A 22,678-nucleotide genomic window follows, 5' to 3' on the forward strand; every position below is an offset into this window, starting at 1 on the left:
GACTTATTCCTGAAATAGATTACATGTTGCAATTAATCCAACCCACATATTAGAGTGCATTTCCAAAGGGTAGTAACCAGAGGTGGGCTTCAAAAATTTTTGCAATTAATCTAACCCATGTATTTCTTATGATCCCTATTTAATTTTGTACTTTTTATTTCATTTCAAATGACTTAATGAGTCTGTCCCTAAACAATCTCACATAAAAAGTTCTAGCAAATCAATCTCTTTAGACTGGGGCATGGAATTCATGAATTTAGAACCCACTGTACTATTTCCTCCACCCTGGGACAAAGGGAAAAGTTAAATGTTTCTTCTTTATGATATTACTTCAGTTTCCATAAGGATGCTATTAAATGCATCCTCAATCAAGTCTTCTTATCTCAAGGTTAAACACATTTTTCAATTTCAATTTTTCAATTTCTCTTTTTTCCCCACCCCTGTAATCCTTACTGCTCTTATTAGCATTTTTTTTTATTTATCAGAAAGTATATTGCCCAACATTGGATATAGTACTTGAGTGGGCTTTAAATGTAATGCAATTATTATTACTTCCTATAATTTAGAAAATATATTTATTTTGATGCAGAATAAACTTCCATTTCCTTTTGGGGAGGAAGATACCTGGCACTGAAACAACTTTGTGGTGCTATACTACATGTGAAAAATAAGCCAAGAAGCAGTGTTGGTAATTATGTTAACATTCAACATAATCAGTTTCAAGGCCACGAACAGCTACACAAAGAACTTGTTAATTCATGAGAAGGGAGAAGCTAAGAATTTGAATCACTGCAGATAGAAGACCAATTTACATTATAGGCAGACAATCATTTCATATAGATTAATTATTATCTGCAATGAAGTTTCTTATCTAGCTGAACCAAGTCTGTCACATTTCAGTGGGATCCTAACCAGAAAAAATGTGTTTAGGGTCTTTTACTTGGTAATGGTGATATGCTGAATTTAAAATTTTAATTATCCACCAGTTTAATGAATCAAACTGGCAGCCTGTGGGCCAGATGCATCATACACAGGCCAAGCCCACACTGCCTCCACAAAGGCAAAAAATATCACAATACATCGCGTGACATGTCATGTGATCGAGTTTGCCATCCATGGGTTAGGTTATTCCCTTTGCCTTGTTTAAATCAGCAATGATTAGCATTGATAAACAATGATATTAAAAAAAAAGGAAACGAAAAACCATCCCACTCATCCACTGTAGAAACATGGTTTTTTTTCCTGCCTCACGACTGAAGAAGGCAGAAAAAGTAACACAGAAGGAAAATTGCATAGAGTTGCTTATCTCTTTAAAAACTATTTCTCATTATTTACAGCCTTCTAAAAGGACAGAATTAATACAGATAAAAATTGCAGCAAATGAAGGAGGGGGAATCACTCAACTTGAAATTTCTGATAGACAATGTAGCCTCATAGAACCAATGTTGAACATATATAAAAATGTTCAAGATAAAGTGACCACTTATAGAGTTAATTTCCTGCAAATAATTTATGATTTTAAAATATTCTTTATAACATTGAGCAGATGTTGAGTTATAATTATCTTTATTGAGAAATGTAAATATTATTTTATTTATTTATTTATTTATTTTGTCAAGCATGTATTAGATAACAAATATAAGTATAAACATGATTAATAAATGAAATGGATATGAATGAAGGGAACATTAGGAGAGGGACGGTAGGCACCTTGGTGCACTTATGCACGCTCCTTAAAGACCTCTTAGGAATGGGGTGAGGTCAACAGTACAGAGTCTAAGGTTAAAGTTTTTGGGGTTTGGGGAAGAAACCATAGAATCAGGTAGAGTATTCCAGACGTTGACCACTCTGTTGCTGAAGTCGTATTTCCTGCAATCAAGCTTGGTGCGGTTTACCCTGAGTTTGTATCTATTGTGTGCTCCGGTGGTAAGTTTCAAAAAAGTTTGCCACCGGTTTGGTAAGCATGGCTTGGTGAGCACACTTTGCACACCAGCAAACACTTTACATGCACGTGTGCATTAAATGCAATTTTGCGCAGGTGCAGAGGCTTTCTGACTCACCTCCTGCAATCCTGCACTCTCCCTGTCACTTCAGCAGCTGACGCGTGGCAATCTGCTGTGCCGCGCAAAGCAGCTGTGATCCAAAAGCAGGGAATAAAGGTCATTATGGGAGACCAGGTGGGTGGGCCCAACAGCAGCCCCTCAGAGAGAACCAGTTTGGTTTCTGCTGATCTTTGGCACTACCACTTTGCCAGAACCAGGCCGAACTGATAGAATACCACCACTGGTGTGTTCATATATTGTTGTGATTGAAGTTGAAGTAGTCATTGATGGGTAGGACATTGCAATAGATAATTTTATGTACTACGCATAGGTCAGACCTAAGGTGGCATAGTTCTAAGCTGTCTAAGCCTAAAAGTTGTCTAAGCCTAAAGTTTGGTGGAATAAAGTATTCTGTTACAAGTAGAGGAGTGGAGGACTCTTCTCATAAAATATCTCTGGACTCTCTCAATTGTGTTAATGTCGGATATGCAATGAGAGTTCCAGAAAGAAGAGCTATATTTGAATATTGGTCTAGCAAATGTTTTGTATGCTCTAGTTAGCAGTACAATATTACCAGAGAAGAAGCTATGCAGGATTAGGTTAACAACTCTTAATGCCTTTTTGGCTACGTTCTTAGAGTGGGCTCTAGCACTTAGATCATTAGAGATGAGTACTCCAAGGTCCTTGACGGAGTGAGGGTCAACTACAAGGTCATGTCCATTCAGCTTATATTTTATTCTGTGTTGGGTTTTTTTTTTTGCCGATATGTAAGACAGAACATTTGTTTGTTGAGATTTGAAGTTGCCACTTATTTGACCATTCTGATACATAGTCAAGGTCTTTTTGAGGGATAGTAGTACTGTCGGTGATGTTGAATAGTTTTACATCATCAACGAAAAGATGCAGTTGCTTTTAATATGATCACAAAGATCATTTATGTAAAGTATAAAAAGAGTTGGTCCTAGAACATTATCTTGGGGGACACCGCTGTTGACAGGTACAGGATTTGATAGGGTGCTCCCTATTTTGACCATTTGTTGCCTGTTTGAAAGGAATGCAGCTATCTAATTATGCAGGTGTTCGGAGATGCCATAAGATTTTAGTTTTAGAAGTAGTTTGACATATACCACTGAATCAAAGGCTTTACAGAAGTCTGTGTAAATTACTTTGCCCTGATCGAGCTGTGTAGTCCATGTTTTTGCAGCATAGGAGTTGCAGATTACAGGATAAATTTTTTCTGAAATCAAATTGTTTGTTAGAGAGTAGGTTGTTTCTCTCTAAGTGGAGGGTAATGGATTGGTTAATAATTGATTCCATGACTTTTCAGGTGACACAATATAAAGAGATTGGTGTGTAATTTTCAACTAGGCTGGAGTCTCCCCTTTTGAAGATAGGAATGACCGTGGCTAGTGACCATAGGTTGGGTAAGGAGCTGGTCCTGAAAGATTTTTCAAATAATATGCTTAGAAGTTCTGCTATGGCAGTGGAAAGCTTTTTAAAGAAATAAGCGCATAGTCCATCAGGTCCAATAGATAGAGATGGTTTTAGACTGAGTAGTGCTGTTTCAATGTTCTGTAAAATCGATATGTATTAGATCATTGTAATTGTCTGTGGTTCGACTATGAAATATTGGGCATGAGCCATTGCTGTTTACAAAGACTGAGCCGAAGAATGTGTTTAAAAAGTTGGCTTTAATGGTTTCATCGTTACAGTCTTTGCCTTTAGGTCCTTTTAGGGGTGGGATGGATCTTGAGTCTTTAAGTTTGTTGTTTACAAAATTATAGAAGGCATGGGTGGATTTCGTGCGCAGAAGGTTTTCCATTTGTTTGATGTAATAATTGGTACATTCAGTCTTTATCTGGTGGCATAAGTTTTTGTAGTGGTTTTTTAAGTTGGCTACATAGCCAGTTTTGTTTTTCAGAATGTTTTTTTGACTTGAAGATTCCTTATTGTTATGGGTAACTTGTTTTTTATATTTTTGTGGGTTATTACTGGTAGTTTGATGACTCTTTTGACTTCAAATAAAAAAATGTTGTAATGGTCTTTGGCAGCCAGTGAATAGAATTTGCCAATCAAAAGATGACAGGTCAGTGTATTTGTGATCATAGTTGGCTTTTGTAAAGTTATAATTGGGGATTCTGTCATAATGGTGATTTTTGTGAGGACTAATGTTGAGACAAAAGTCAATCATGCTGTGGTCACTGTTGGAAAAGGGTACTTTTATTTGTAGACCATAAATTGAATTCAGACTGCTACAGAAGATGAGATCGAGGCAGTTGTTGAGTCTAGTGTTGTTGGTTACTAGTTGCTCCAGTCCCAGATTAGTTACAGCATTGTACAAGTTGCATGTATGGGTTCAGTTGTACATTTGTTTTGTGTCCAATTAATAAGAGGTAGATTGAGATAAGAGTGTGAGGGCAGGAGGTTGCCCACATTAGTAGTGAAGTTAACTTGTTCGCATGTACGATGTCATAATCACATAGTAAGGAGTGCAATGTGATATTTAAGGACAGCTCGCAGACGATGGTCTCAGGAAGAGCAAGCTCCTGGGTAATTTGAATATTTTTTAGATGTAGGGACTTTTTGTAGAAAATAGCAACACCCCCTCCTCTACGGATTTCACAATTGGATCAGTAAACATGATATTCTCTTACTGTGGAAATGGAGTCAGGGATGGATGCATTCAGCCATGTTTCACAGATAAATATAATGTCAAATTTAGCCATATTTAGTAAGAGGATGAATTTATTTATGAGGCTTCTTATGTTGAGCATCTTGCATTTAAGATCATTAGTAGTTGATATTGAGGAAGTTAGGGGCATGCGTGCTTAGTTTTGGGTGATGGGGGGGTTGAATGATGAAGGATTGGATGTTAGGATGTGGGTTTTGGGACTTTCTTTTAATACAGTCAGCTCGGTAGCCAATGTATAAATCATCCTCTCCATTGTCTTCTTTGAGTTCTGTGTGGAGTTCACAGGAGCGGATTCTTTGCAGTATGGATAAGTCGGGATGTGAGCGAAGTTTGTTATGGCTGGGCTTGGTTTTAGCAATGGAGTTTATTGTATGAATGAATATGCGTTTGCTGGACTCATTTTTGCAAATGACTCTACAAATTTGTTGAGCCACCAAGCCATCATTGTACTTGTACTCAGGGCAGTCTCTTGAAATTTCAATGTCTTCAGGGGAGATGTTTGATGTCTGAGAGTTGCTTACAATGTTGTGAACCTTAATGATATCATCCAATTCATTAGTGTCATCAAGACCAAATAAAATAGCATTTGGATGTTTCTGTTCACATTCAATGATGTCTTTGATGAGTAAGGTGATATTATTTGTTGGGTTGGTGGTTATTTGTGGTTGTGGTTGCAGTTTAGTGGTTATTTGTGGTTGTGGTTGTGGTAGTAGTTGTTGAATTGAGATATGATTTAGCACCGGTAGGTTTTCGTTTATCTGTGCTGTATTTTTTTTCAAGAGATGTTAGACATGCTTGTAAAGTTGTTTCTATATGTGCTACTAAGCGTTCTTCTATGGAGTCAATGGATAATTCTGTGTTTTCTACTCTATCAGTCAGGATACTTAATTTGTCCAACATAGGTAAACATGATGGACAGAGACAAAGAAAAGTAGCGGGTGTTTTTAGTAGATTGGCTATGTGTTTGGTTAATCTTAAGCAGGTGATTTGATGATATCCTCTTTTTCAATGATGGTTGAATGTGCATGTGCAATGATGGTTAATCTTTAGCAGGTGATTTGATGATATCCTCTTTTTCAATGATGGTTGAATGTGCATCTGGGTAGTCATTGGCAGAGAAATCTTTCTCTTGTTGGAGTTTAGTACTGGAGTGTTTGAAGTTTTTGGCTGGCATGGTGGATTTGTTTTGTAGATGTATAGTTAAGTTCATCTTATTTGTTGGTAGTCAATGTCTTATTTGTTGGTAAGCAATGCCAACAAATAACAATAAGTATTCAATATGATAGACAAACAATCAATAAATGTTGCTAATAGACAATAAATTAATTAATTCAGTAATTAAAACAAAATTTAAAATTAATAGGTCACTGTGATCAATTAAACTAATATATAGATATACTAGACAATCAATCAACTAGACAATCAATGATACAGTAATACTATCAATCAATCAGACTAATTTAATAAATCAGTAATCAGTTGTTAATAACTAATTGTTACACCCATCAATTAATTGAAAAATCAATTATTTTAGACAAACTATTATCTAATCAATGATATAAGTCTTGAGGTAATGAGGTAATGGAAGTAATGAAGTATTGAGTATTTAGTAGTGAAAGATCGTTGGCTTCTTCTTAGAGCTATGTGATTTGTTTTTTGTTTTAATGGTATCCAATTAAGCAATGAAAGGGCTTCACTTTTGTTTTCTGTTTTTCTTTTTCTTTTGTTTCTGTTTTGGCCCTTGGAGTGTTATTTGATATTGTGAGTTTGTGAATACTTTTAGATTTTAAAAGAGCTGGTTTCAGTAAACTCAAAGAAAACTTGGGAAAGATTCCTTGGATGAAAATCCTAACGGGAAAAATAACTGAAGAATCTTGGGAAACTCTGAAAAGTACAATCATAGAAGCCCAGGCCAGCACAATACCACTGAGAAAGAAAAACAAGAAATGCAACAAGAAACCAGCATGGCTACACAAAGATCTCTCTGACAAATTGAAAGAGAAAAAGGACAAGTACAAAAAATGGAAAGAGGGACACACAACTAAGAGAGTATCAGCAGATAGCCAGAATCTGCAAAGATGAAGTCAGGAAAGCAAAGGCTCAGAATGAACGAAGACTTGCAACAAAAGTCAAAGATGATAAAAAAAAAGTTTCTTCCAACATATAAACAAGAAAAAAAATCAAGGAAACAGTTGGTCCACTAACGAGAGAAGATGGCAAGGAAGTAACAGGCAACAGAGAGAAAGCAAAGCTGCTTAACTCATGCTTTGCATCGGTCTTCATGCAAAAAGAAACCATAGCCCAATCTACCAAAAACACAACTGTAAATGACAGACTAGAAATAAAAGTTAAAATAAGCAAAAAAAAAAAATCGCAAGAGAATGCCAAGAGTTCTAAAGGAGCTGGCAGATATCATCTTAGAACCACTGCACCACATCTTTCAAAAATCCTGGAGCACCAGGGAACTACCAGAGGACTGGAAAAGAGCTGATGTGGTTCCCATTTTCAAAAAAGGGGAAAAAACAGACCTAGGAAACTACAGATCAATCAACCTAACATCAATACCTGTGAAGATACTGGAAAATATAATAAAAAACAGATCTGCCAACAACTAGAAACAAGTAAAGTAATAACTAGCAGTTAGCACAGGTTTGTTTAAAAACAGATCATGCCAAACCAATTTTATTTCATTTTCAACAGTGACTAAGTTAGTAGTACCAGCGAAATACTGCGGACATAATATAAAGCCCTACACTTAGTCAAGAAAAACCAAAAGTACACATATAGACTGGGTGAAACCAGGCTTAACAGCAATAACTGTGAGAGGGATCTTGGAGTCTTAGTGAACAACCAGCTAAATATGAGCCAACAGTATGCAGTAGCAGCAGCCAAAAAAAGCCAATGCAATCCTAAATTGCATTAACAGAGGGATACAATCAAGATCAAGTGAGGTACTAACACCATTCTGTAAAGCCTTAGTAAGACCACACCTAGAGTACTGCATCCAGTTTTGGTCACCACCCTACAAAAAGATGTGGAGGCTCTAGAAAAAGTGCAGAGAAGAGCAACCAGGAGGATTAGGGGACTGGAGACTAAAACACAGGAAGAACGGTTACGGGAACTGGGCATGGCTAGTCTAATGAAGAGAAAGACCAGGGGAGACATGATAGCACTGTTCCAATATTTGAGGGGCTGCCACAGAGAGGAAGGGGTCAAGCTATTTTCTAAAGCGCCTATAGGGCAGACAAGGAATAATGGATGGAAACTGAACAAGGAGAGATTTAACCTGGAAATAAGGAGAAACTTTCTGACAATGAGAACAATCAACCAGTGGAACAGCTTGCCCTCGGAAGTTGTAGTAGCATCATCACTTGAGACTTTCAAGAGGAGATTGGGCTGCCATTTGTCAGAAATGGTGTAGGGTCTCCTGCTTAGGTGGGGGTTGGACTAGATGACCTACAAGGCCCCTTTCAACTCTGTTAATCTATTACTGAATATTTGCAATTTTGTAATGAAAAGCAAGCAGCTCTAATATTTATGGATGCAGGGAAAGCTTTTGATAACTTAATTGGGACTTTATGTTTAAAGTTTTGGAAGACATAGATTTTGGGGAGAAATTTATCCAAGGGATTAAGGTGATATAACCATCATAGAAAGCAAATGTTATTATTAATAGTTTTGACTATAACATATGATATTCAAAAGGATATGAGAACAAGGATGCCCTTTGTCTCCCCTATTATTTATATTAGTATTGAAAGTTTTGAATAATAGTATCTGAGGGGATGAGTACATAATGGGCATAAAAATCAGAAAAGTTTATAAATCAAGTTTTCCCTGATGACTTAATGTCCTGATCCAGCCTTTGCAAGCAATGAGAAACCACTTACTCACAAGTAAAACCACCCCCTTTTTAAAACATGGCAGGAACAGTCTTTATTCACGTTGGATAGACAAAACCAAAAATAATTAATCATAAATTAGAGTCTTTTCGCCTTCTGAAAAGGGCACCAACAGTCTCTGTTCACATGAGAACTCAAGATAAAACAGTCCTTCGATGATTAAGCCAAGCAGAAAAATTTCTGTTCATCCTGAGGCAAATTCACTACCTATTATTTCCCAGCTTAACTGGCACCTCAAATACAGAGCAATTAGTCCTGACAAACCTGGTTGTGGCAAAGGAATCCGACTTGATTGATATATACTGTAAAACAAATGGTTGTCTACAACAGGCCACTCCCAAACCCCTACTATTTATTTCCCAGCCAGGGAGGGGCTGGATAGTGTCTACGACTTCTTTTCCCCAAGAGCCGGCTTAGTGCTTTCCGTTGCTCTCTTCTCCTTGCATATGTTTATCTGAGATGGGCCCCATCTGTTCCTCCCCCTCACTCAGCTCAGGCCCCGAAGACAGCTGCCTCTCTGCTTGGGGAGGACAGAAGGCCCTGGCTCTGCATCTGCCTCTGATTCTGCTTTCTCATCAGAGCCTTCCAAAAGCTCCAAAGCTGGCCCAGGCTCCCCCCACCTCCTTATTTGACTCTGCTGCTGGTTCTGCTGGCAATCAATGGGCCAAAACATTAGTTATATTTTTGCAAAATCCCAAAACTGACATAGAATATTTGATAAAGAAGCTTAATGGTTTGGAGCCATTTAGTGGGCTTCAAAATAAATAAACAGAAAACAAAAATGCTTGTTAAGAATATGGCTTCTCAAGATTATGAAATGTTGAGGGAGTCAAGGGAATCGGGTTTTAAGATAGAGAAAAAGGTTAAATACCTTGGAGCTATTATGTTTACCTGAAAATAAAACCTGGTCTTATTTTCTTTTGGGCTTGAAAATAAGCACTCGGACTTATTTTTGGGAAGGTCTTTTTTTTTTTTAAGTGTAGGAGGCGGATAGTGTGGGAGCTGATGGGAGTGGAAACACAACTACCACTGGTCCCGCCCTCTCTGTCCCACTGTCTGCTTGCTTGAAGCTGCAACGGGCCAAGTTCTCAGCATGCCCCAGTCTCCAACCAGCCTGCCTGCTGGGCAGCATCTGTCGGGACACTTCTTGGCCACAGCAGGCACCATGCTGGCCGCTAAGCAGCTGCCCACGTTGCTGCTGGCCTCACAGGGGCTCTTTGCGGATTGAGGCTGGGGCATGCCAAGAGCTTGGCCTCAACTGAAGCAGTGGGCAAGCAGACAGTGGGACAGAGAGGCAGAGGTCGGTGGTAACTGCCCAAACACTTTTTGCCCAGAGGCAGATGAAGCTTTGTCTGTTTGCAAAGGGGACACTTTGAAACAGAGCTAATCGCTCCATTTCAAAGCGTCCCTCTTGCAAGCACATGACGCATTGAGTCTCCATCATTTCTCCATCCAAGTAAAAAGTGTTTGGTCACCTATGAAGTGATTCTTCATTCCCCTTCCCTCCTTAGCTAAACAAATTTAGCCACTAAAGTTGAGTGTCTTGGGATCGACTGCCAAGCATTTCCATGCTTTCCCCAAAATACAATCTACCACAAAAGTAAGCCCTATCTTGATTTTTACATGTGTCCCCAATATAGGCCCTACCCCCCAAAATAACCTCCCCCACCAAGTTGCACAGGGTGGGTGGGGCAAGGCACGTGGATAAAAATCAAGAGAGGTGGCAATGGGGGGGGGTGAGCTGCTTACCTTCAGACAGTTGCAGCCAGGCCTCAAACACCCTGACACCTGCGTTGCGGGCCCACTTCTGCAGCCACTTGCCACTGCTTGCACACATCACCCCCCCGACCTCATTTTACTGTCAGAGGCCTTCAGAAAAGGCCTCTGCAGCCAATAACAGAGCTCCTGAAGGCCTCTGACAGCGAAACAAAAGCTGGGGACTGGTTTTTCACATCAATCAACACCTCTTTTCTTGGTTGCAGAGGCCTTTCCTAAAGGCCTCTGACAGCAAAATGGAAGCCTTTAACAAGCGGGTACAGAAGAAGTGGGCTGACAGTGGGATCCTGCTGGGCAGGGCTGTCGGTGCCACCACCAAAAGGTCAGTCAGAAAAAAACATCCCCCCAAAATAAGACCTGGTGCCTTTTTTGGTGCCCCCCCCCCAAAAGACCAAGCTTTATTTTTGGGGAAACATGGTAGTTAGCCATGAAGATTTGACTGTTCGTTCCTGCCTACAGTTTGATGAGCTTTTGATCATCATGCCTTGAATATTTCAAGTCAGCTGTAGATTCATTGAATTGACAAGGTATCAAGTTCACTTTTAACAAGCTTCTTAATCAGAAAGTTATACTCTACTTTGTCAAATGCCTTGATAAAACCAGTATATAAGATGTCCATATCATGACATAGTATAATGACACTATTTCAGGAAGTTGATGCAACACCCAGCTGACCTTGGCTGATCTCAATGAAGTTAAACTATGAGTACATCGATGGGGGATCAGGCTTATAAAATAGATTGTGAAGATAAAAATACATCACAGAATTAAAGGACTGGCAAAGCACATCTATACTGAGAAAATTGCCTGATTAAACAAATAATGTTCCCATTTGACATGTTCCTGAAAAATCCAAGCAGATCTTTAGCATTTACTGCTTAATTGCTCTATGAGTTTCTTAGAATACAACAGAAATTCCTTGAGCTCCATCATTTTCAGCTATGTCAGTTTGCAGTCTCAGAATTCCCTGCCAGCTGCCCTTTGCAGAGAATTCTGGAAGTTCAGGACCACACATTTACTTCTTTAAAATATTGGAAAACACTGCTGAACCTCCCCAGCACCAATTTCAGCCTGTCAAAACTATTTAGTTGAAGGTTGTAAGGATTTCCCTCCTCCAATCCCCTCATATTTATTCTATTCACTCAGATTATTCATTCAGCTATATAAGACAAAGACCTGGGTTTTCATATGATATAATCCTTCCCTACTCTCAAAACACATGCTAAATTGACACCATTCTCAAAAATTTGAATTATAGAATGTAAGGACTTGGAGGACCTTGGCTTAGGAAGGTCATTTGATACCTTCTAACTTCAAAAAGTGTGACACTGCAGAATAGAACAGGATAAAAACAGGATAGAAAAAATTACACAGTGATTGTTAAACTGACAAAGCCATTCCAGTTTGGTTTAGAGAGCTCTTGTACAATGTAATATTTGATCATTTTAGAAATATGACTATTTACTTATCAGTTATAATTTCTGTATTACAAATATATTACCTCTATCCAATTGTTAACAATATTATACTTTCTATTTGTAAAGTTACCAATAATATATATGAAAAAATGTATAAAGATCTGTTTTTCTAGCTGATGAATAAAGTTTTAAAAGTTTCCAAACTATGCAACAGACATAAATATTGTCACAAAAACAGGCATCAGTGAGAACTGAGTCATCAAATAATAAAATTACCAAACAAAAGAAAAATCATTCCTTAATGTCCATCTGCACACAAGACAAAGATCAAGAATAGCTTGGCAGGCCAAAATGATAATATCAGGTGAAGAGCCTACTTATGTTTATTATCATTATAAGACAAATTTACTTACTATAAATTATAAACTTTCTCTGCACCATTCCATAGCTTCTCAAATTTAAAAAAATATTTCTTCATAAAAAAGTATTAAAAATTTGTAATTCAATTTATTTACCATTGGTATCTAAGCCTAACAATTCAAAAACAATATGGTCCCAAGACTAATCCTATATTATAAGCATAGAAATAGGATTCTGATCAGATGACAAGGATTCCAAGAACTGGACTCACCTTTTTAGCAGAATCTGGGGGCACATCCACCCCATTGATAAGTTCCCCATTATCTGCAAAGACAGGAATGTTGGGACTGAAAATCATGAGATCGCTCTTGGCACCAGCCTCTGTGCTCACACCTGCCAGGATGTGGCTGTGACGATTGGAATAGGACCAGCTGCCTACTTCACTGGCACACACCAGGGTGGCCATGCCAGGGCCATAAACCATGGATTCTTTTGCCTTGCAGTGGCATCGCAGGGCCATGTAGATGAGAGTGGCCAGCAAGAAGAGGCTGGAAACGGAGCAGATGGCAATGATCAGATAGATGTTGATCGAGTCCACCAGGGGCACGAAGCTCTCCCCTGACCTGAGGAGGTTAATATCCGTTTTGATTATCTGACCACTTGCCACAAGTGACACACTCAAAGTGGCTGTGGCTGACAGTTGAGGTTTTCCATGGTCCTTCACAAGAACAAGGATACTCTGGATTTTGCTCACTTCTGATTCATCCAGAGGATATTTAGTACTCACCTCCCCGCTATACTGTCCCACACTCCACAAACTTTCTTCAACTAGTTCATAGCTTAGCCATGCATTGTATCCAGAATCTGCATCCAAGGCATGGATCTTGCCTACAATATGCCCAGGCAACACAGGGACCACTAGAAGAATCAGGTTCTCTTCTGATGATCCTGACACAACAGGTGCATTGTCATTCTCATCCATCACAAAGACTTGAATAGTCGTGTTGCCACACAAGGAGGGCATTCCGGCATCCTTGGCTCTCACCTGGAACTCCAGCAGTTTCAACTCCTCATAGTCCAAGGACTGCAAAGCATAGAGCTTTCCACTCTCCGAATGTACAGAGATGTAGCTTGACAATGGCCAGAGGTTCTCATCTATCCAGTAGGTGATCAGAGCATTCTCAGCTATGTCTGAGTCCGAGGCAGATATTGTGAAGATGTGAGCACCAGGGGGATTGTTCTCCTTCACAAAGACTGTGTAGGAGGACTGTGTGAAAGCTGGAGCATTGTCATTTATGTCACTGATAGGCACTAAGAGGGTGAGACTGGAAGACAGTGGTGGAACACCTTGATCTTCCACTGTCACAACCATCCTGTACTCATTCACCTTCTCTCGATCTAGGATTGAACCAACAATTAGGGAGTAGTAGTTCTTGAATGTGGACTCGAGTTGGAAGGGGACTCCAATGGGCCAGAGGAAGCAGCTTATTTGTCCATTGTTGTCAGAATCCCTGTCAGAAGCACTGATTATGGCTACCACAGTCCCTGGAGGGGAATCCTCTGGCAATGGCACAGAGAGAGAATTCACAGATACTTCTGGAATGTTGTCATTCATGTCCAATACGTCAACAAGAACTTTAGAGTGCCCAGTTAATTGAGAAATGCCTTTGTCTTGTACTACAATTGGAAGTTCATAGAACTTACTTTCTTCGTAATCCAATTTTCCAATCACTCTGATTTCTCCAGTATCAGAATTTACACTAAATAACTTTGTGACATGTAGAGTGACACTATCATGAAAAAAATAAGAGATTTCCCTGTTAACACCTTCATCTAAGTCAGTAGCATTCAGAGTAAGGACTAATGACCCACTAGCTGTATTTTCTAGCAACTTTACCCTATAAACAGATTGGTTAAAGACAGGAGGGTTGTCATTCACATCCAGCACATTGATGACTAGCTGAACAGTTCCTGTGAGTTTTGGTTCACCCCCATCAGTGGCTGTCAATACTAAATGATGCACAGGGCTCTCCTCTCTGTCAAGTGGCACCTTCAATAGAAGTACTACAGATTTACTCTCATCTTCATCATTACCTAAATCAAGAGCAAAATGGTTGCTTGGTGTGAGCTTGTATGTTAACAGAGCATTAGTACCAATATCTGCATCAGATGCTCTCTCTAATATGAATTGGGTACCAGATGCTGTTATCAATTCTGCTATGCTCAGGATCTGTTCCCTGGCAGAGAAGATGGGAGCATTGTCATTAATGTCTTTGATTTCAACCTCCACATGGAAGAACCTCAGAGGTTTCTCCACAATCACCTCCAGATGAATAATACAGTCTGCATTCTTGGCACACAGCTCCTCCCTGTCTATCCGGGAATTTACAAACAAGATCCCATTCTGCAGGTTTACCTCAAAATAGTCCTTCTCTCCTTTGGACAGCATCCGGAACATCCGAGGCACCAGCTCACTCACCTCCAACCCCAGATCCTGGGCGATGCGGCCCACAAAGGCACCATGCTGAGATTCCTCCAGCACAGAATAATGGAGCTGGCCGCTCCCCATTTTCCAGGCGGTGTGGAGCAGAAGCAGCTGCAGCAGCCCCTTCGGCCAGGTAAGCATTGCAAACACAGGCACAACACCAGCAAGCTCTTCTCTTTTTCTCTAAATATCTTGATTAAAAGGTGTCAGGAGCAGAGACCATCTACCCCAGACATACTGGCAATGCATTCATGGGTTGAATCCTGGGTTGTTGAGCTTTCTTTCCTTGTTGGATATTTCCCTTGTGGATCTGGCTGGTAGGAATGTCGGTCCCTTTAAGGGAGGGGCTCTGCATTTTCAGTTTCACTTACAGGGTTTCCTTAGGAAACAGCGACCTCTTGTGATCAAAAGTCAAAATGTGAAACAGATTTCCATTCTTCATTGAGCCTCTGTGATATTCTTTCCTTAAGGCTTCAAGGACCTGCTATTCCTTCATGTATCTCTGATGTGTAATTTTCCTTCTTTTGTTCTTTAACTATTATTTTAATTTATATCTTATATTGATCCCTTGGTGCTTCCATGGAAATGCATTATAATGGAATACATATATGTCTGGTTCTCTGGCCATCTCTCCCATTGCTCCCAATAGATGAGCACCAAACAGATGGCGGGAACTTGCAACCCATTTGAATGAAACTTTTGACCAAGATCACAAACATTGGAAGAATAATTCCAAAGAATCACGTAACAATATTCCAATGCTATGAAAGCAGAAGTACTTTTCTAGTTTTATTTCTGAGTGTGGGTGGATATACAGTTCTCGAACCTTTTAGGCAAATGACAAACAAGGCAAGTTGTCAAAACTCATGTGATGTCTTGACTTATTCCTGAAATAGATTACATGTTGCAATTAATCTAACCCCCATATTAGAGTGCATTTCCAAAGGGTAGTAACCAGGGGTGGGCTTCAAAAATTTTTGCAATTAATGTAACCATGTATTTTTTATGACCCCTATTTAGTTTCGTACTAAATGTTTTGAGAAAGATACTGAAATTTAAACATGTACTCTTTTTATTTCATTTCAAGTGACTTAATGAGTCTGTCCCTAAACAATCTCACATAAAAAGTTCTAGCAAATCAATCTCTTTAGACTGGGGCATGGAATTCATGAATTCAGAATCCACTGTACTATTTCCTGCACCCTGGGACAAAGGAAAAAGTTAAATGTTTCTTCTTTATGATATTACTTCAGTTTCCTTAAGTATGCTATTAACTGCATCCTCAATCAAGTCTTATTTCAAAGTTAAACACATTTTTCAATTTCAATTTTTCAATTTCTCTTTTTTCCCCACCCCTGTAATCCTTACTGCTCTTATTAGCTTTTTTTTTTAATTTATCAGAAAGTATATTGCCCAACATTGGATATAGTACTTGAGTGGGCTTTAAATGTAATGCAATTATTATTACTTCCTATAGTTTAGAAAATATATTTATTTTGATGCAGAATAAACTTCCATTTCCTTTTGGGGAGGAAGATACCTGGCACTGAAACAACTTTGTGGTGCTATACTACATGTGAAAAGTAAGCCAAGAGGCAGTATTGGTAATTATGTTAACATTCAACACAATCAGTTTCAAGGCCACAAACAGCTACACAAAGAACTTGTTAATTCATGAGAAGGGAGAAGCTAAGCATTTGAATCACTGCAGATGGAAGACCAACTTACATTATAGGCAGTCAGCGGTTACATACAGATTAATTATTATCTGCAATTAAGTTTCTTATGTAGCTGTCACATTTCTGTGGTATCCTAACCAGAAAAAAATGTGTTTAGGGTCTTTTTCTTGGTAATGGTGATATGCTGAATTTAGAATTTTAATTATCCACCAGTTTAATGAATTAGGTTAAGGGTGTCAAACTGGTGGCCCATGGGCCAGATGTATCATACACTGGCCACGCCTGCACTGCCTCCACAAAGGAAAAAAACATTGCAATACATCCCGTGACATGTCATGTGATCGAGTTTCACATCCATGGGTTAGGTTATTCCTTTTGTCTTGTTTAAATTAGCAGTTTATAGTGATAAACAAATGATATTAAGAAAAAAGGAAAAGAAAAACTGTCCCACTGTAGAAACATGGGGTTTTTTTCTGCCTCACGACTGAGGCAGGAAAAGTAACACAGAAGGAAAGTTGCATAGAGTTGCTTATCTCTTTAAAAACTATTTCTCATTATTTACAACCTTTTAAAAGGACAGAATTCATGCAAATTAAGGGGGAAAAAATCACTCAACTTGAAATTTCTGACAGACAGTGCATCCTCATTGAACCAATGTTGAACATAAATAAAAATGTTCAAAATGAACTGAAATAATTTATTATTTTAAAATATTATTTATAACATTGAGCAAGAATACTCTATAATTATCTTTATTGAGAAATGTAAATGTATGTGTTTTCAGTACAACTAGCATACAGGTTGGAAATTGAAACTGCTTATGATGTAGGCCTTTGTATCTATTCAATACAGAAATTTGGGGAACATATTTAAGTTCTACAATATGAGATCACACCTTTCATTTATCTTACCAAGCAGGATGGTTAAAATAGTTCTACCACATCTGCCACCGGAAATGGTTGAGAAATACTAGCTATTTAAACAAAACTTAATGAAAAGTGTTTAAATATATTTTCTATTGGTTTTTTTCGTTATTCTTAGATATTTAAGTGAAGAAGTTAGGGTTTCAGATATCACTAACTACAGAAAAATGTATTTGTCTCACAATCAGAGGAATAAAGAAGCAGTTTAAAAATTTTTAAAGGGGAGATATTTCAACTTGACTTGCAAGTAAGGAGGGAAATCCTGTAGTGCAATAATTTTTTCCAAACTCTTCTATAGTATTAGTTTTTTGTGTTGTTTTTAGTTTCTTCCATATTTTTATTTTATTATTCTTCATTTTCTTATACATTTTTTTGTTTTTATTTGAGATTGTTCTTGTTTTTAGATCTTTAAACAGTTTGTCACAATTACATGAAAGTTCTTCTTTATTACTAAGCCCATGAAAATATTTTCCGATGTTCATTAATGTTATCAATACATGTTTGCTAATCTGAATGATTTAAAATCTTTTTTTAAAAAAATACAAGAGGGAATGAATGTTTTTCTTCATGAGAAAGAGCTTTCATCTAAAAGATGAGTTGGTCAAATATGTAACAGAGGGATTTCAAAATCCATCAGTGGCATAATAAATTTGATTCACAGTTTGTGGTAGAACAAGAAATAAGAGATCCTGGAAGAAGCAATGATTTAATGATCAGATTATCTTCATAATGTATGGCACTTGGAACACAACAAATCGATTCACTGGTTGCATTTGTAGACCACCAGAGAATACTGGGAGAACAAGGAGTTGATCACTGTAAGCTGCAGAGAAGTGGGATTTCATCTAGTGGATCAAGCTAGTAGCCTGGGAACCGAGTCACTGGTTTCCTTTGCATAGCATAACAGGCTGCTGGGAGAGCATGGAGTTGCTCACCACAATATATTGAGAACTGGATCAACTTAGTGGTTTAGGAACAGAAGCACTGGTTGTGTTTGCATAGCACCAGAGATTGCTGGGAAAGCAAAGAATTGCTCGCCAAGAGCTGCAGAGAACTGGGACATCATCCAGTGGATTAAACTGGCAGTCTGAGAAATGAGTTGCTGGTTGTATAGAAGTGTGATAGGCCAAGTGTGATTAGACACACAAGGAATTTCTCTTTGGTGCATATGTTCTCGATGTACATAAAGAAAAAATAAAACATATTCATCAAGAATCATAAAATTCAACGCTTAATGATAGCCATAGGATACTAATAAGCAATCAAATCGTACTAGGAAACTATGAAAACACTGTAAGTTGTACAGATACAAGCAACATGGATATAGCCATGTGGGAAGAGATTGGTACTAGTGAGGATGAGAAGAAAAATAGTAATACAGTCTTAATAGCTCATTTGACAGGGTTGTGGGAATTAGTTGTTTAGCAGAGTGATGGCATTCGGGGAAAAACTGTCCTCGTGTCTTCTTGTTCTGATATGCAGAGCCCTATCATTTTGAGGCTAAAAGTTGAAAAAATTTATGTCCAGGATATGAGGGATCTGTACATATTTTCACAGCCTTCTTTTTAACTCATGCAGTATACAGGTCCTCAATGGAAGGCAGGTTGGTAGCCATTTTTTTCCTGCATTTCTAACTATCCGTTGAAGTCTGTGTCTGTCTTGTTGGGTTGCACAACCCAACCAGACAGTTATAGAGATGCAGATGACAGACTCAATAATTCATCTGTCGAACTGAATCAGTAGCTCTTTGGGCAGTTTGAGTTTTCTGAGTTGGTGCAGAAAGAACATTCTTTATTGTGCTTTTTTGATGACGTTTTTGATGTTAGGTGTTCATTTTAGGTTTTGAGATATGATAGAACCTAGAAATTTGAAGGTCTCTACTGTTGATACTGTGTTGTCTAGTATTGTAAGAGGTGGTAGTATTTGCATATTACTTTCATAATGTATGGTACTTGGAGCACAACACATCAAGTCACTGGTTGCATTTACAGGAATCATTGTTCTGTTTGCAGACCACCAGAGATTGCTGGGAGAGCAAGGACTTGCTCACCACAAGCTGCAGAGAACTGGGACCTTGTACAGCAGATCAAGCTAGTGAATCTTACAACTAAAAACCTAACATAGGAAGCGTACAAAAGAATATGTATTTGACCTGCAGAAATCCTGAAGAGCAATCAATTCATGGAGAAAGAAACTAGCACCATGATGACCTGCAAGGTGTATGCTATGTTTGTGTTCCTGCCTGTGGAGGACTGTACCTCAAATTATACCTGCACCCGAATGTAAACTCATGGGGTTGCTAGAAGAGAAAGTGTATGGTCTAGAGGCACATCTAGCCACTTGGGAGTCTCAGCCATGCAAATGAGAAATTCAGAAGTCTGTATTTAAACAAAACACAGCAAGGAAGAAACAACTACAAGGAAAAATAAAGTCTAGAGGAGGCTTGATGGCAGCATGTCATTCAGAGGACAAAAATCCAAGAAGAGTATCAACTCTAGGGTCAAATAAAGGGTTGAAATGCCTAAATCCACAGAAATATACAACAGTAGAGATGAAAGCCTTTTTGAAAGTAGTTGGATAAATATTAGAGGTCAAAAAATGACTTTGCTATAGATGTATATTACAGGTCAGCCAACCAACCAACCAGAGGAAATAGATGGACTCTTCTATTTCAGCTGATCAGAGAAAGAAAAACAAAAGACACCATACAAGACCAGTATGATTGAGCAAAAAGCTTTTGACAAACTAGGGGACGAAAAATTCTGATACAAAAAAATGGAAAGAGGAGCATATAACTAAAACAATAAAGAATATTTGTAGCTCAGTGTTCAAATGTGGGGTTCTTTGTGCTCTCTGAGCTTGTTTGTTTTCCTGCAGACGTTTCACTACCCTAACTAGGTAACATCATCAGTGCTAGTGAGGGGTGCTGTTTGCTGTCAGTTTATATTCTGGTGTCTTGCTTGTCTGTGTGAGTGGGGACAGTCTTAGGCATTCTAATCTCATCAGTCCATAAAACATTTGAAAAATCTGTCTTCAGATATTTCTTGACCCAGTCTTTCCATTTCACCTTCTGTGTCTTGTTCAGTGGTGGTCGAGTTTCAACCTTCCTTACCTTGGCTATGTCTCTGAGCACCAAATACCTTGTATTTCTGGGCACTCCAAGTAGGTTGCAGTTCTGGAATATGACAGCACTAGAGAATAATGGATCCCTTGCAGCTTCATGTTTGATTCTTCTCAAATCTTTAGCAGTTAATGTGCATCTTTTTTTCCAACACATTTCTTGTGATCCTGTTGACTATTTGCAATAAAACATTTCATGGTTCTGTGATCTTGCCCCAATATCTTAGCAATTTCAAGAGTGCTGCATCCCTCTAAAAGAGTTTTCATGATTTTTGACTTTTCAGTCAGTTAAATCTTTTTTTTTGGCCCATTTTGTCTATGGAAAAGAATAATTATGCACACCTTGATGTAGAATGTTTATCACCTTAGGCCACACCCACTCTCATTACACAAATACACATCACCTGATACACTTATATTCACTAAACATTCGCTTATGGTTTCAAGATGAAAAATACACATAAACATGATATGGTCAAAATACTCACTTGCCTAATAATTGTGCACACAGTGTAGGTTGCTTCTCTCATTGAATAGTTTCCATCCATTGCTTCTTATCCTACCTTCAGGTGCTTTGGAGAAAACCTTGACTCCTTCCTTGTGGCAACTCCTGAGATATTGGAACATTGGTATCATGTCATCCCTAGTCCTTATTTTCATTAAATTAGACATACCCAATTCCAGCAAACGTTCTTTATCTTTTAGCCTCCAGTCCCCTAATCATCTTTGCTGCTCTTCTCTGCACTCTTTCTAGAGTCTCAACACTTTTTTTTTACATCATGAGGACCAAAATTGGATGCAGTATTCCAAGTGTGGTCTTACCAAAGTATTATAATGTGGTATTAACACTTCATGTGATCTTGATTCTATTCCTCTGTTAATGCAGCCTAGAACTGTGTCAGCTTTTTTGGCAGTTGCAGCACACCGCTGACTCTTATTTAAGTGACTATTCAGTAGGATTCCAAGATCCCTCTCACAGTTACTACTATTGAGCCAGGTTTCACCTGTACTATACCTGTGTGTTTGGTTTTTTTTGCCTAAATGTAGACTCTTAGTTTTTTCACTATTTCATTTTGTGAGATAGCGCCCAATATTCTAATCTGTCATGACTGTTCTGTATCTTAAGCCTATTTTCTGAAGTGTCGGCTGTTCCTGCCAGCCTCGTGTCATCTGCAAATTTGAGGGGTTCCCTATCTAACCTCTCATCCAAATCACTGATAAAGGTATTAAAGAGTACTGGGCCTAAAACAGAGCCTTGGGGTACCCCACTTCATACTTCCCTCACCGAGTGCTTTCGTGTAGATATTAAACCTAAGGGAAAAGTGTATACAATAGAGTTCTGAGGAACCTCCATCCACTAAAAGCTTCAGATTCAATTTCATCTCTCCTGTCAACTCAAAATGAACCAAACCAAAGGGAAAGGAGGAGATCCTTGCAACTTGTACCTCCCAGAGCCAATCCCTTCAGCCAGGCAAGAAGGATGCGATGGTTGACGCTAGCAAAATGTAGTGAGAGTTCAAGAAGAATCAGCGTGATTCCAGTAACCACCTTTGAAATATCAGAAAGTATTAAAAATGAAAATAGATAAAGCTCCAGGTCCAGATGGCCTCACAAGCCAGTAGAACAAATATTTTGAGGAGCAACTCCTACAGCCACTAAAGGATATAATGAATTATGTACTACAGGATGTAAAGATGACTCAAACTTGGAAAGATGCTAATATTGTGTTATTGCCAAAGGAGGGTAAGATGCTCTGATGATTAAAAATTATACACCAATTTCAATATTAAAACAAGAACTATAAACTTTTTACTGCAATACTAGCAGAAGGATTGAAGAAATTTCTACAGTCTTACATTCACAAAGATCATCCTGGCTTTTTGCCAGAAATATAACTGAGAGACAATGAATGGGTACTGTTTTGAATGTTATTGAATATTTACAATTTTATAATGAGAAGCAAGCAACACTAATATTTATGGATGCAGAGAAAGCTTTTGATAATTTAAATTGGGACGTTATGTTTAAAGTTTTGGAAGTCATGGATTTTGGAGAGAAATTTATCCAAGGGGTTAAGGCAATATAACCATCACAGCAAGCAAATATTATCATTAATGGAGATTTAACTAAAACAGATGAAATTAAAAAGAATATGAATATCTCCCCTGTTACTTATATTAATAAATAATTGGAAGTTTTGAATAGCAACATCTGACAAGATGACAACGTAATGGGCATGAAAACCAGAAAAGTTGTTTATAAATTGAGAGCTTTCACTGAT

General features: G+C 38.3%; 2 protein-coding genes across 2 annotated transcripts in view; both read right to left on the minus strand.

The window, feature by feature from the left end:
* The window catches only part of LOC113436464 (protocadherin alpha-5-like), a 203,992-nt gene that overhangs the window by 159,549 nt on the left and 21,765 nt on the right, over nucleotides 1-22,678 (minus strand). The window lies entirely within an intron of this gene.
* The window catches only part of LOC113455114 (uncharacterized), a 38,655-nt gene that overhangs the window by 12,756 nt on the left and 3,221 nt on the right, over nucleotides 1-22,678 (minus strand). Inside the window, exons 2-4 of the mRNA XM_087928710.1 lie at nucleotides 21,843-21,945; nucleotides 21,683-21,708; nucleotides 12,462-14,858 (exon numbers count right to left, since the gene is read on the minus strand). Coding sequence (XP_087784836.1) covers nucleotides 12,462-14,858; nucleotides 21,683-21,708; nucleotides 21,843-21,945 — 2,526 coding nt within the window. The remainder of the gene's footprint in view (nucleotides 1-12,461; nucleotides 14,859-21,682; nucleotides 21,709-21,842; nucleotides 21,946-22,678) is intronic.

This window comes from Pseudonaja textilis, chromosome 3 (assembly GCF_049901715.1).
Source record: "Pseudonaja textilis isolate UNSWEBS1 chromosome 3, rPseTex1.2, whole genome shotgun sequence".
Lineage (NCBI taxonomy): Eukaryota > Metazoa > Chordata > Lepidosauria > Squamata > Elapidae > Pseudonaja > Pseudonaja textilis.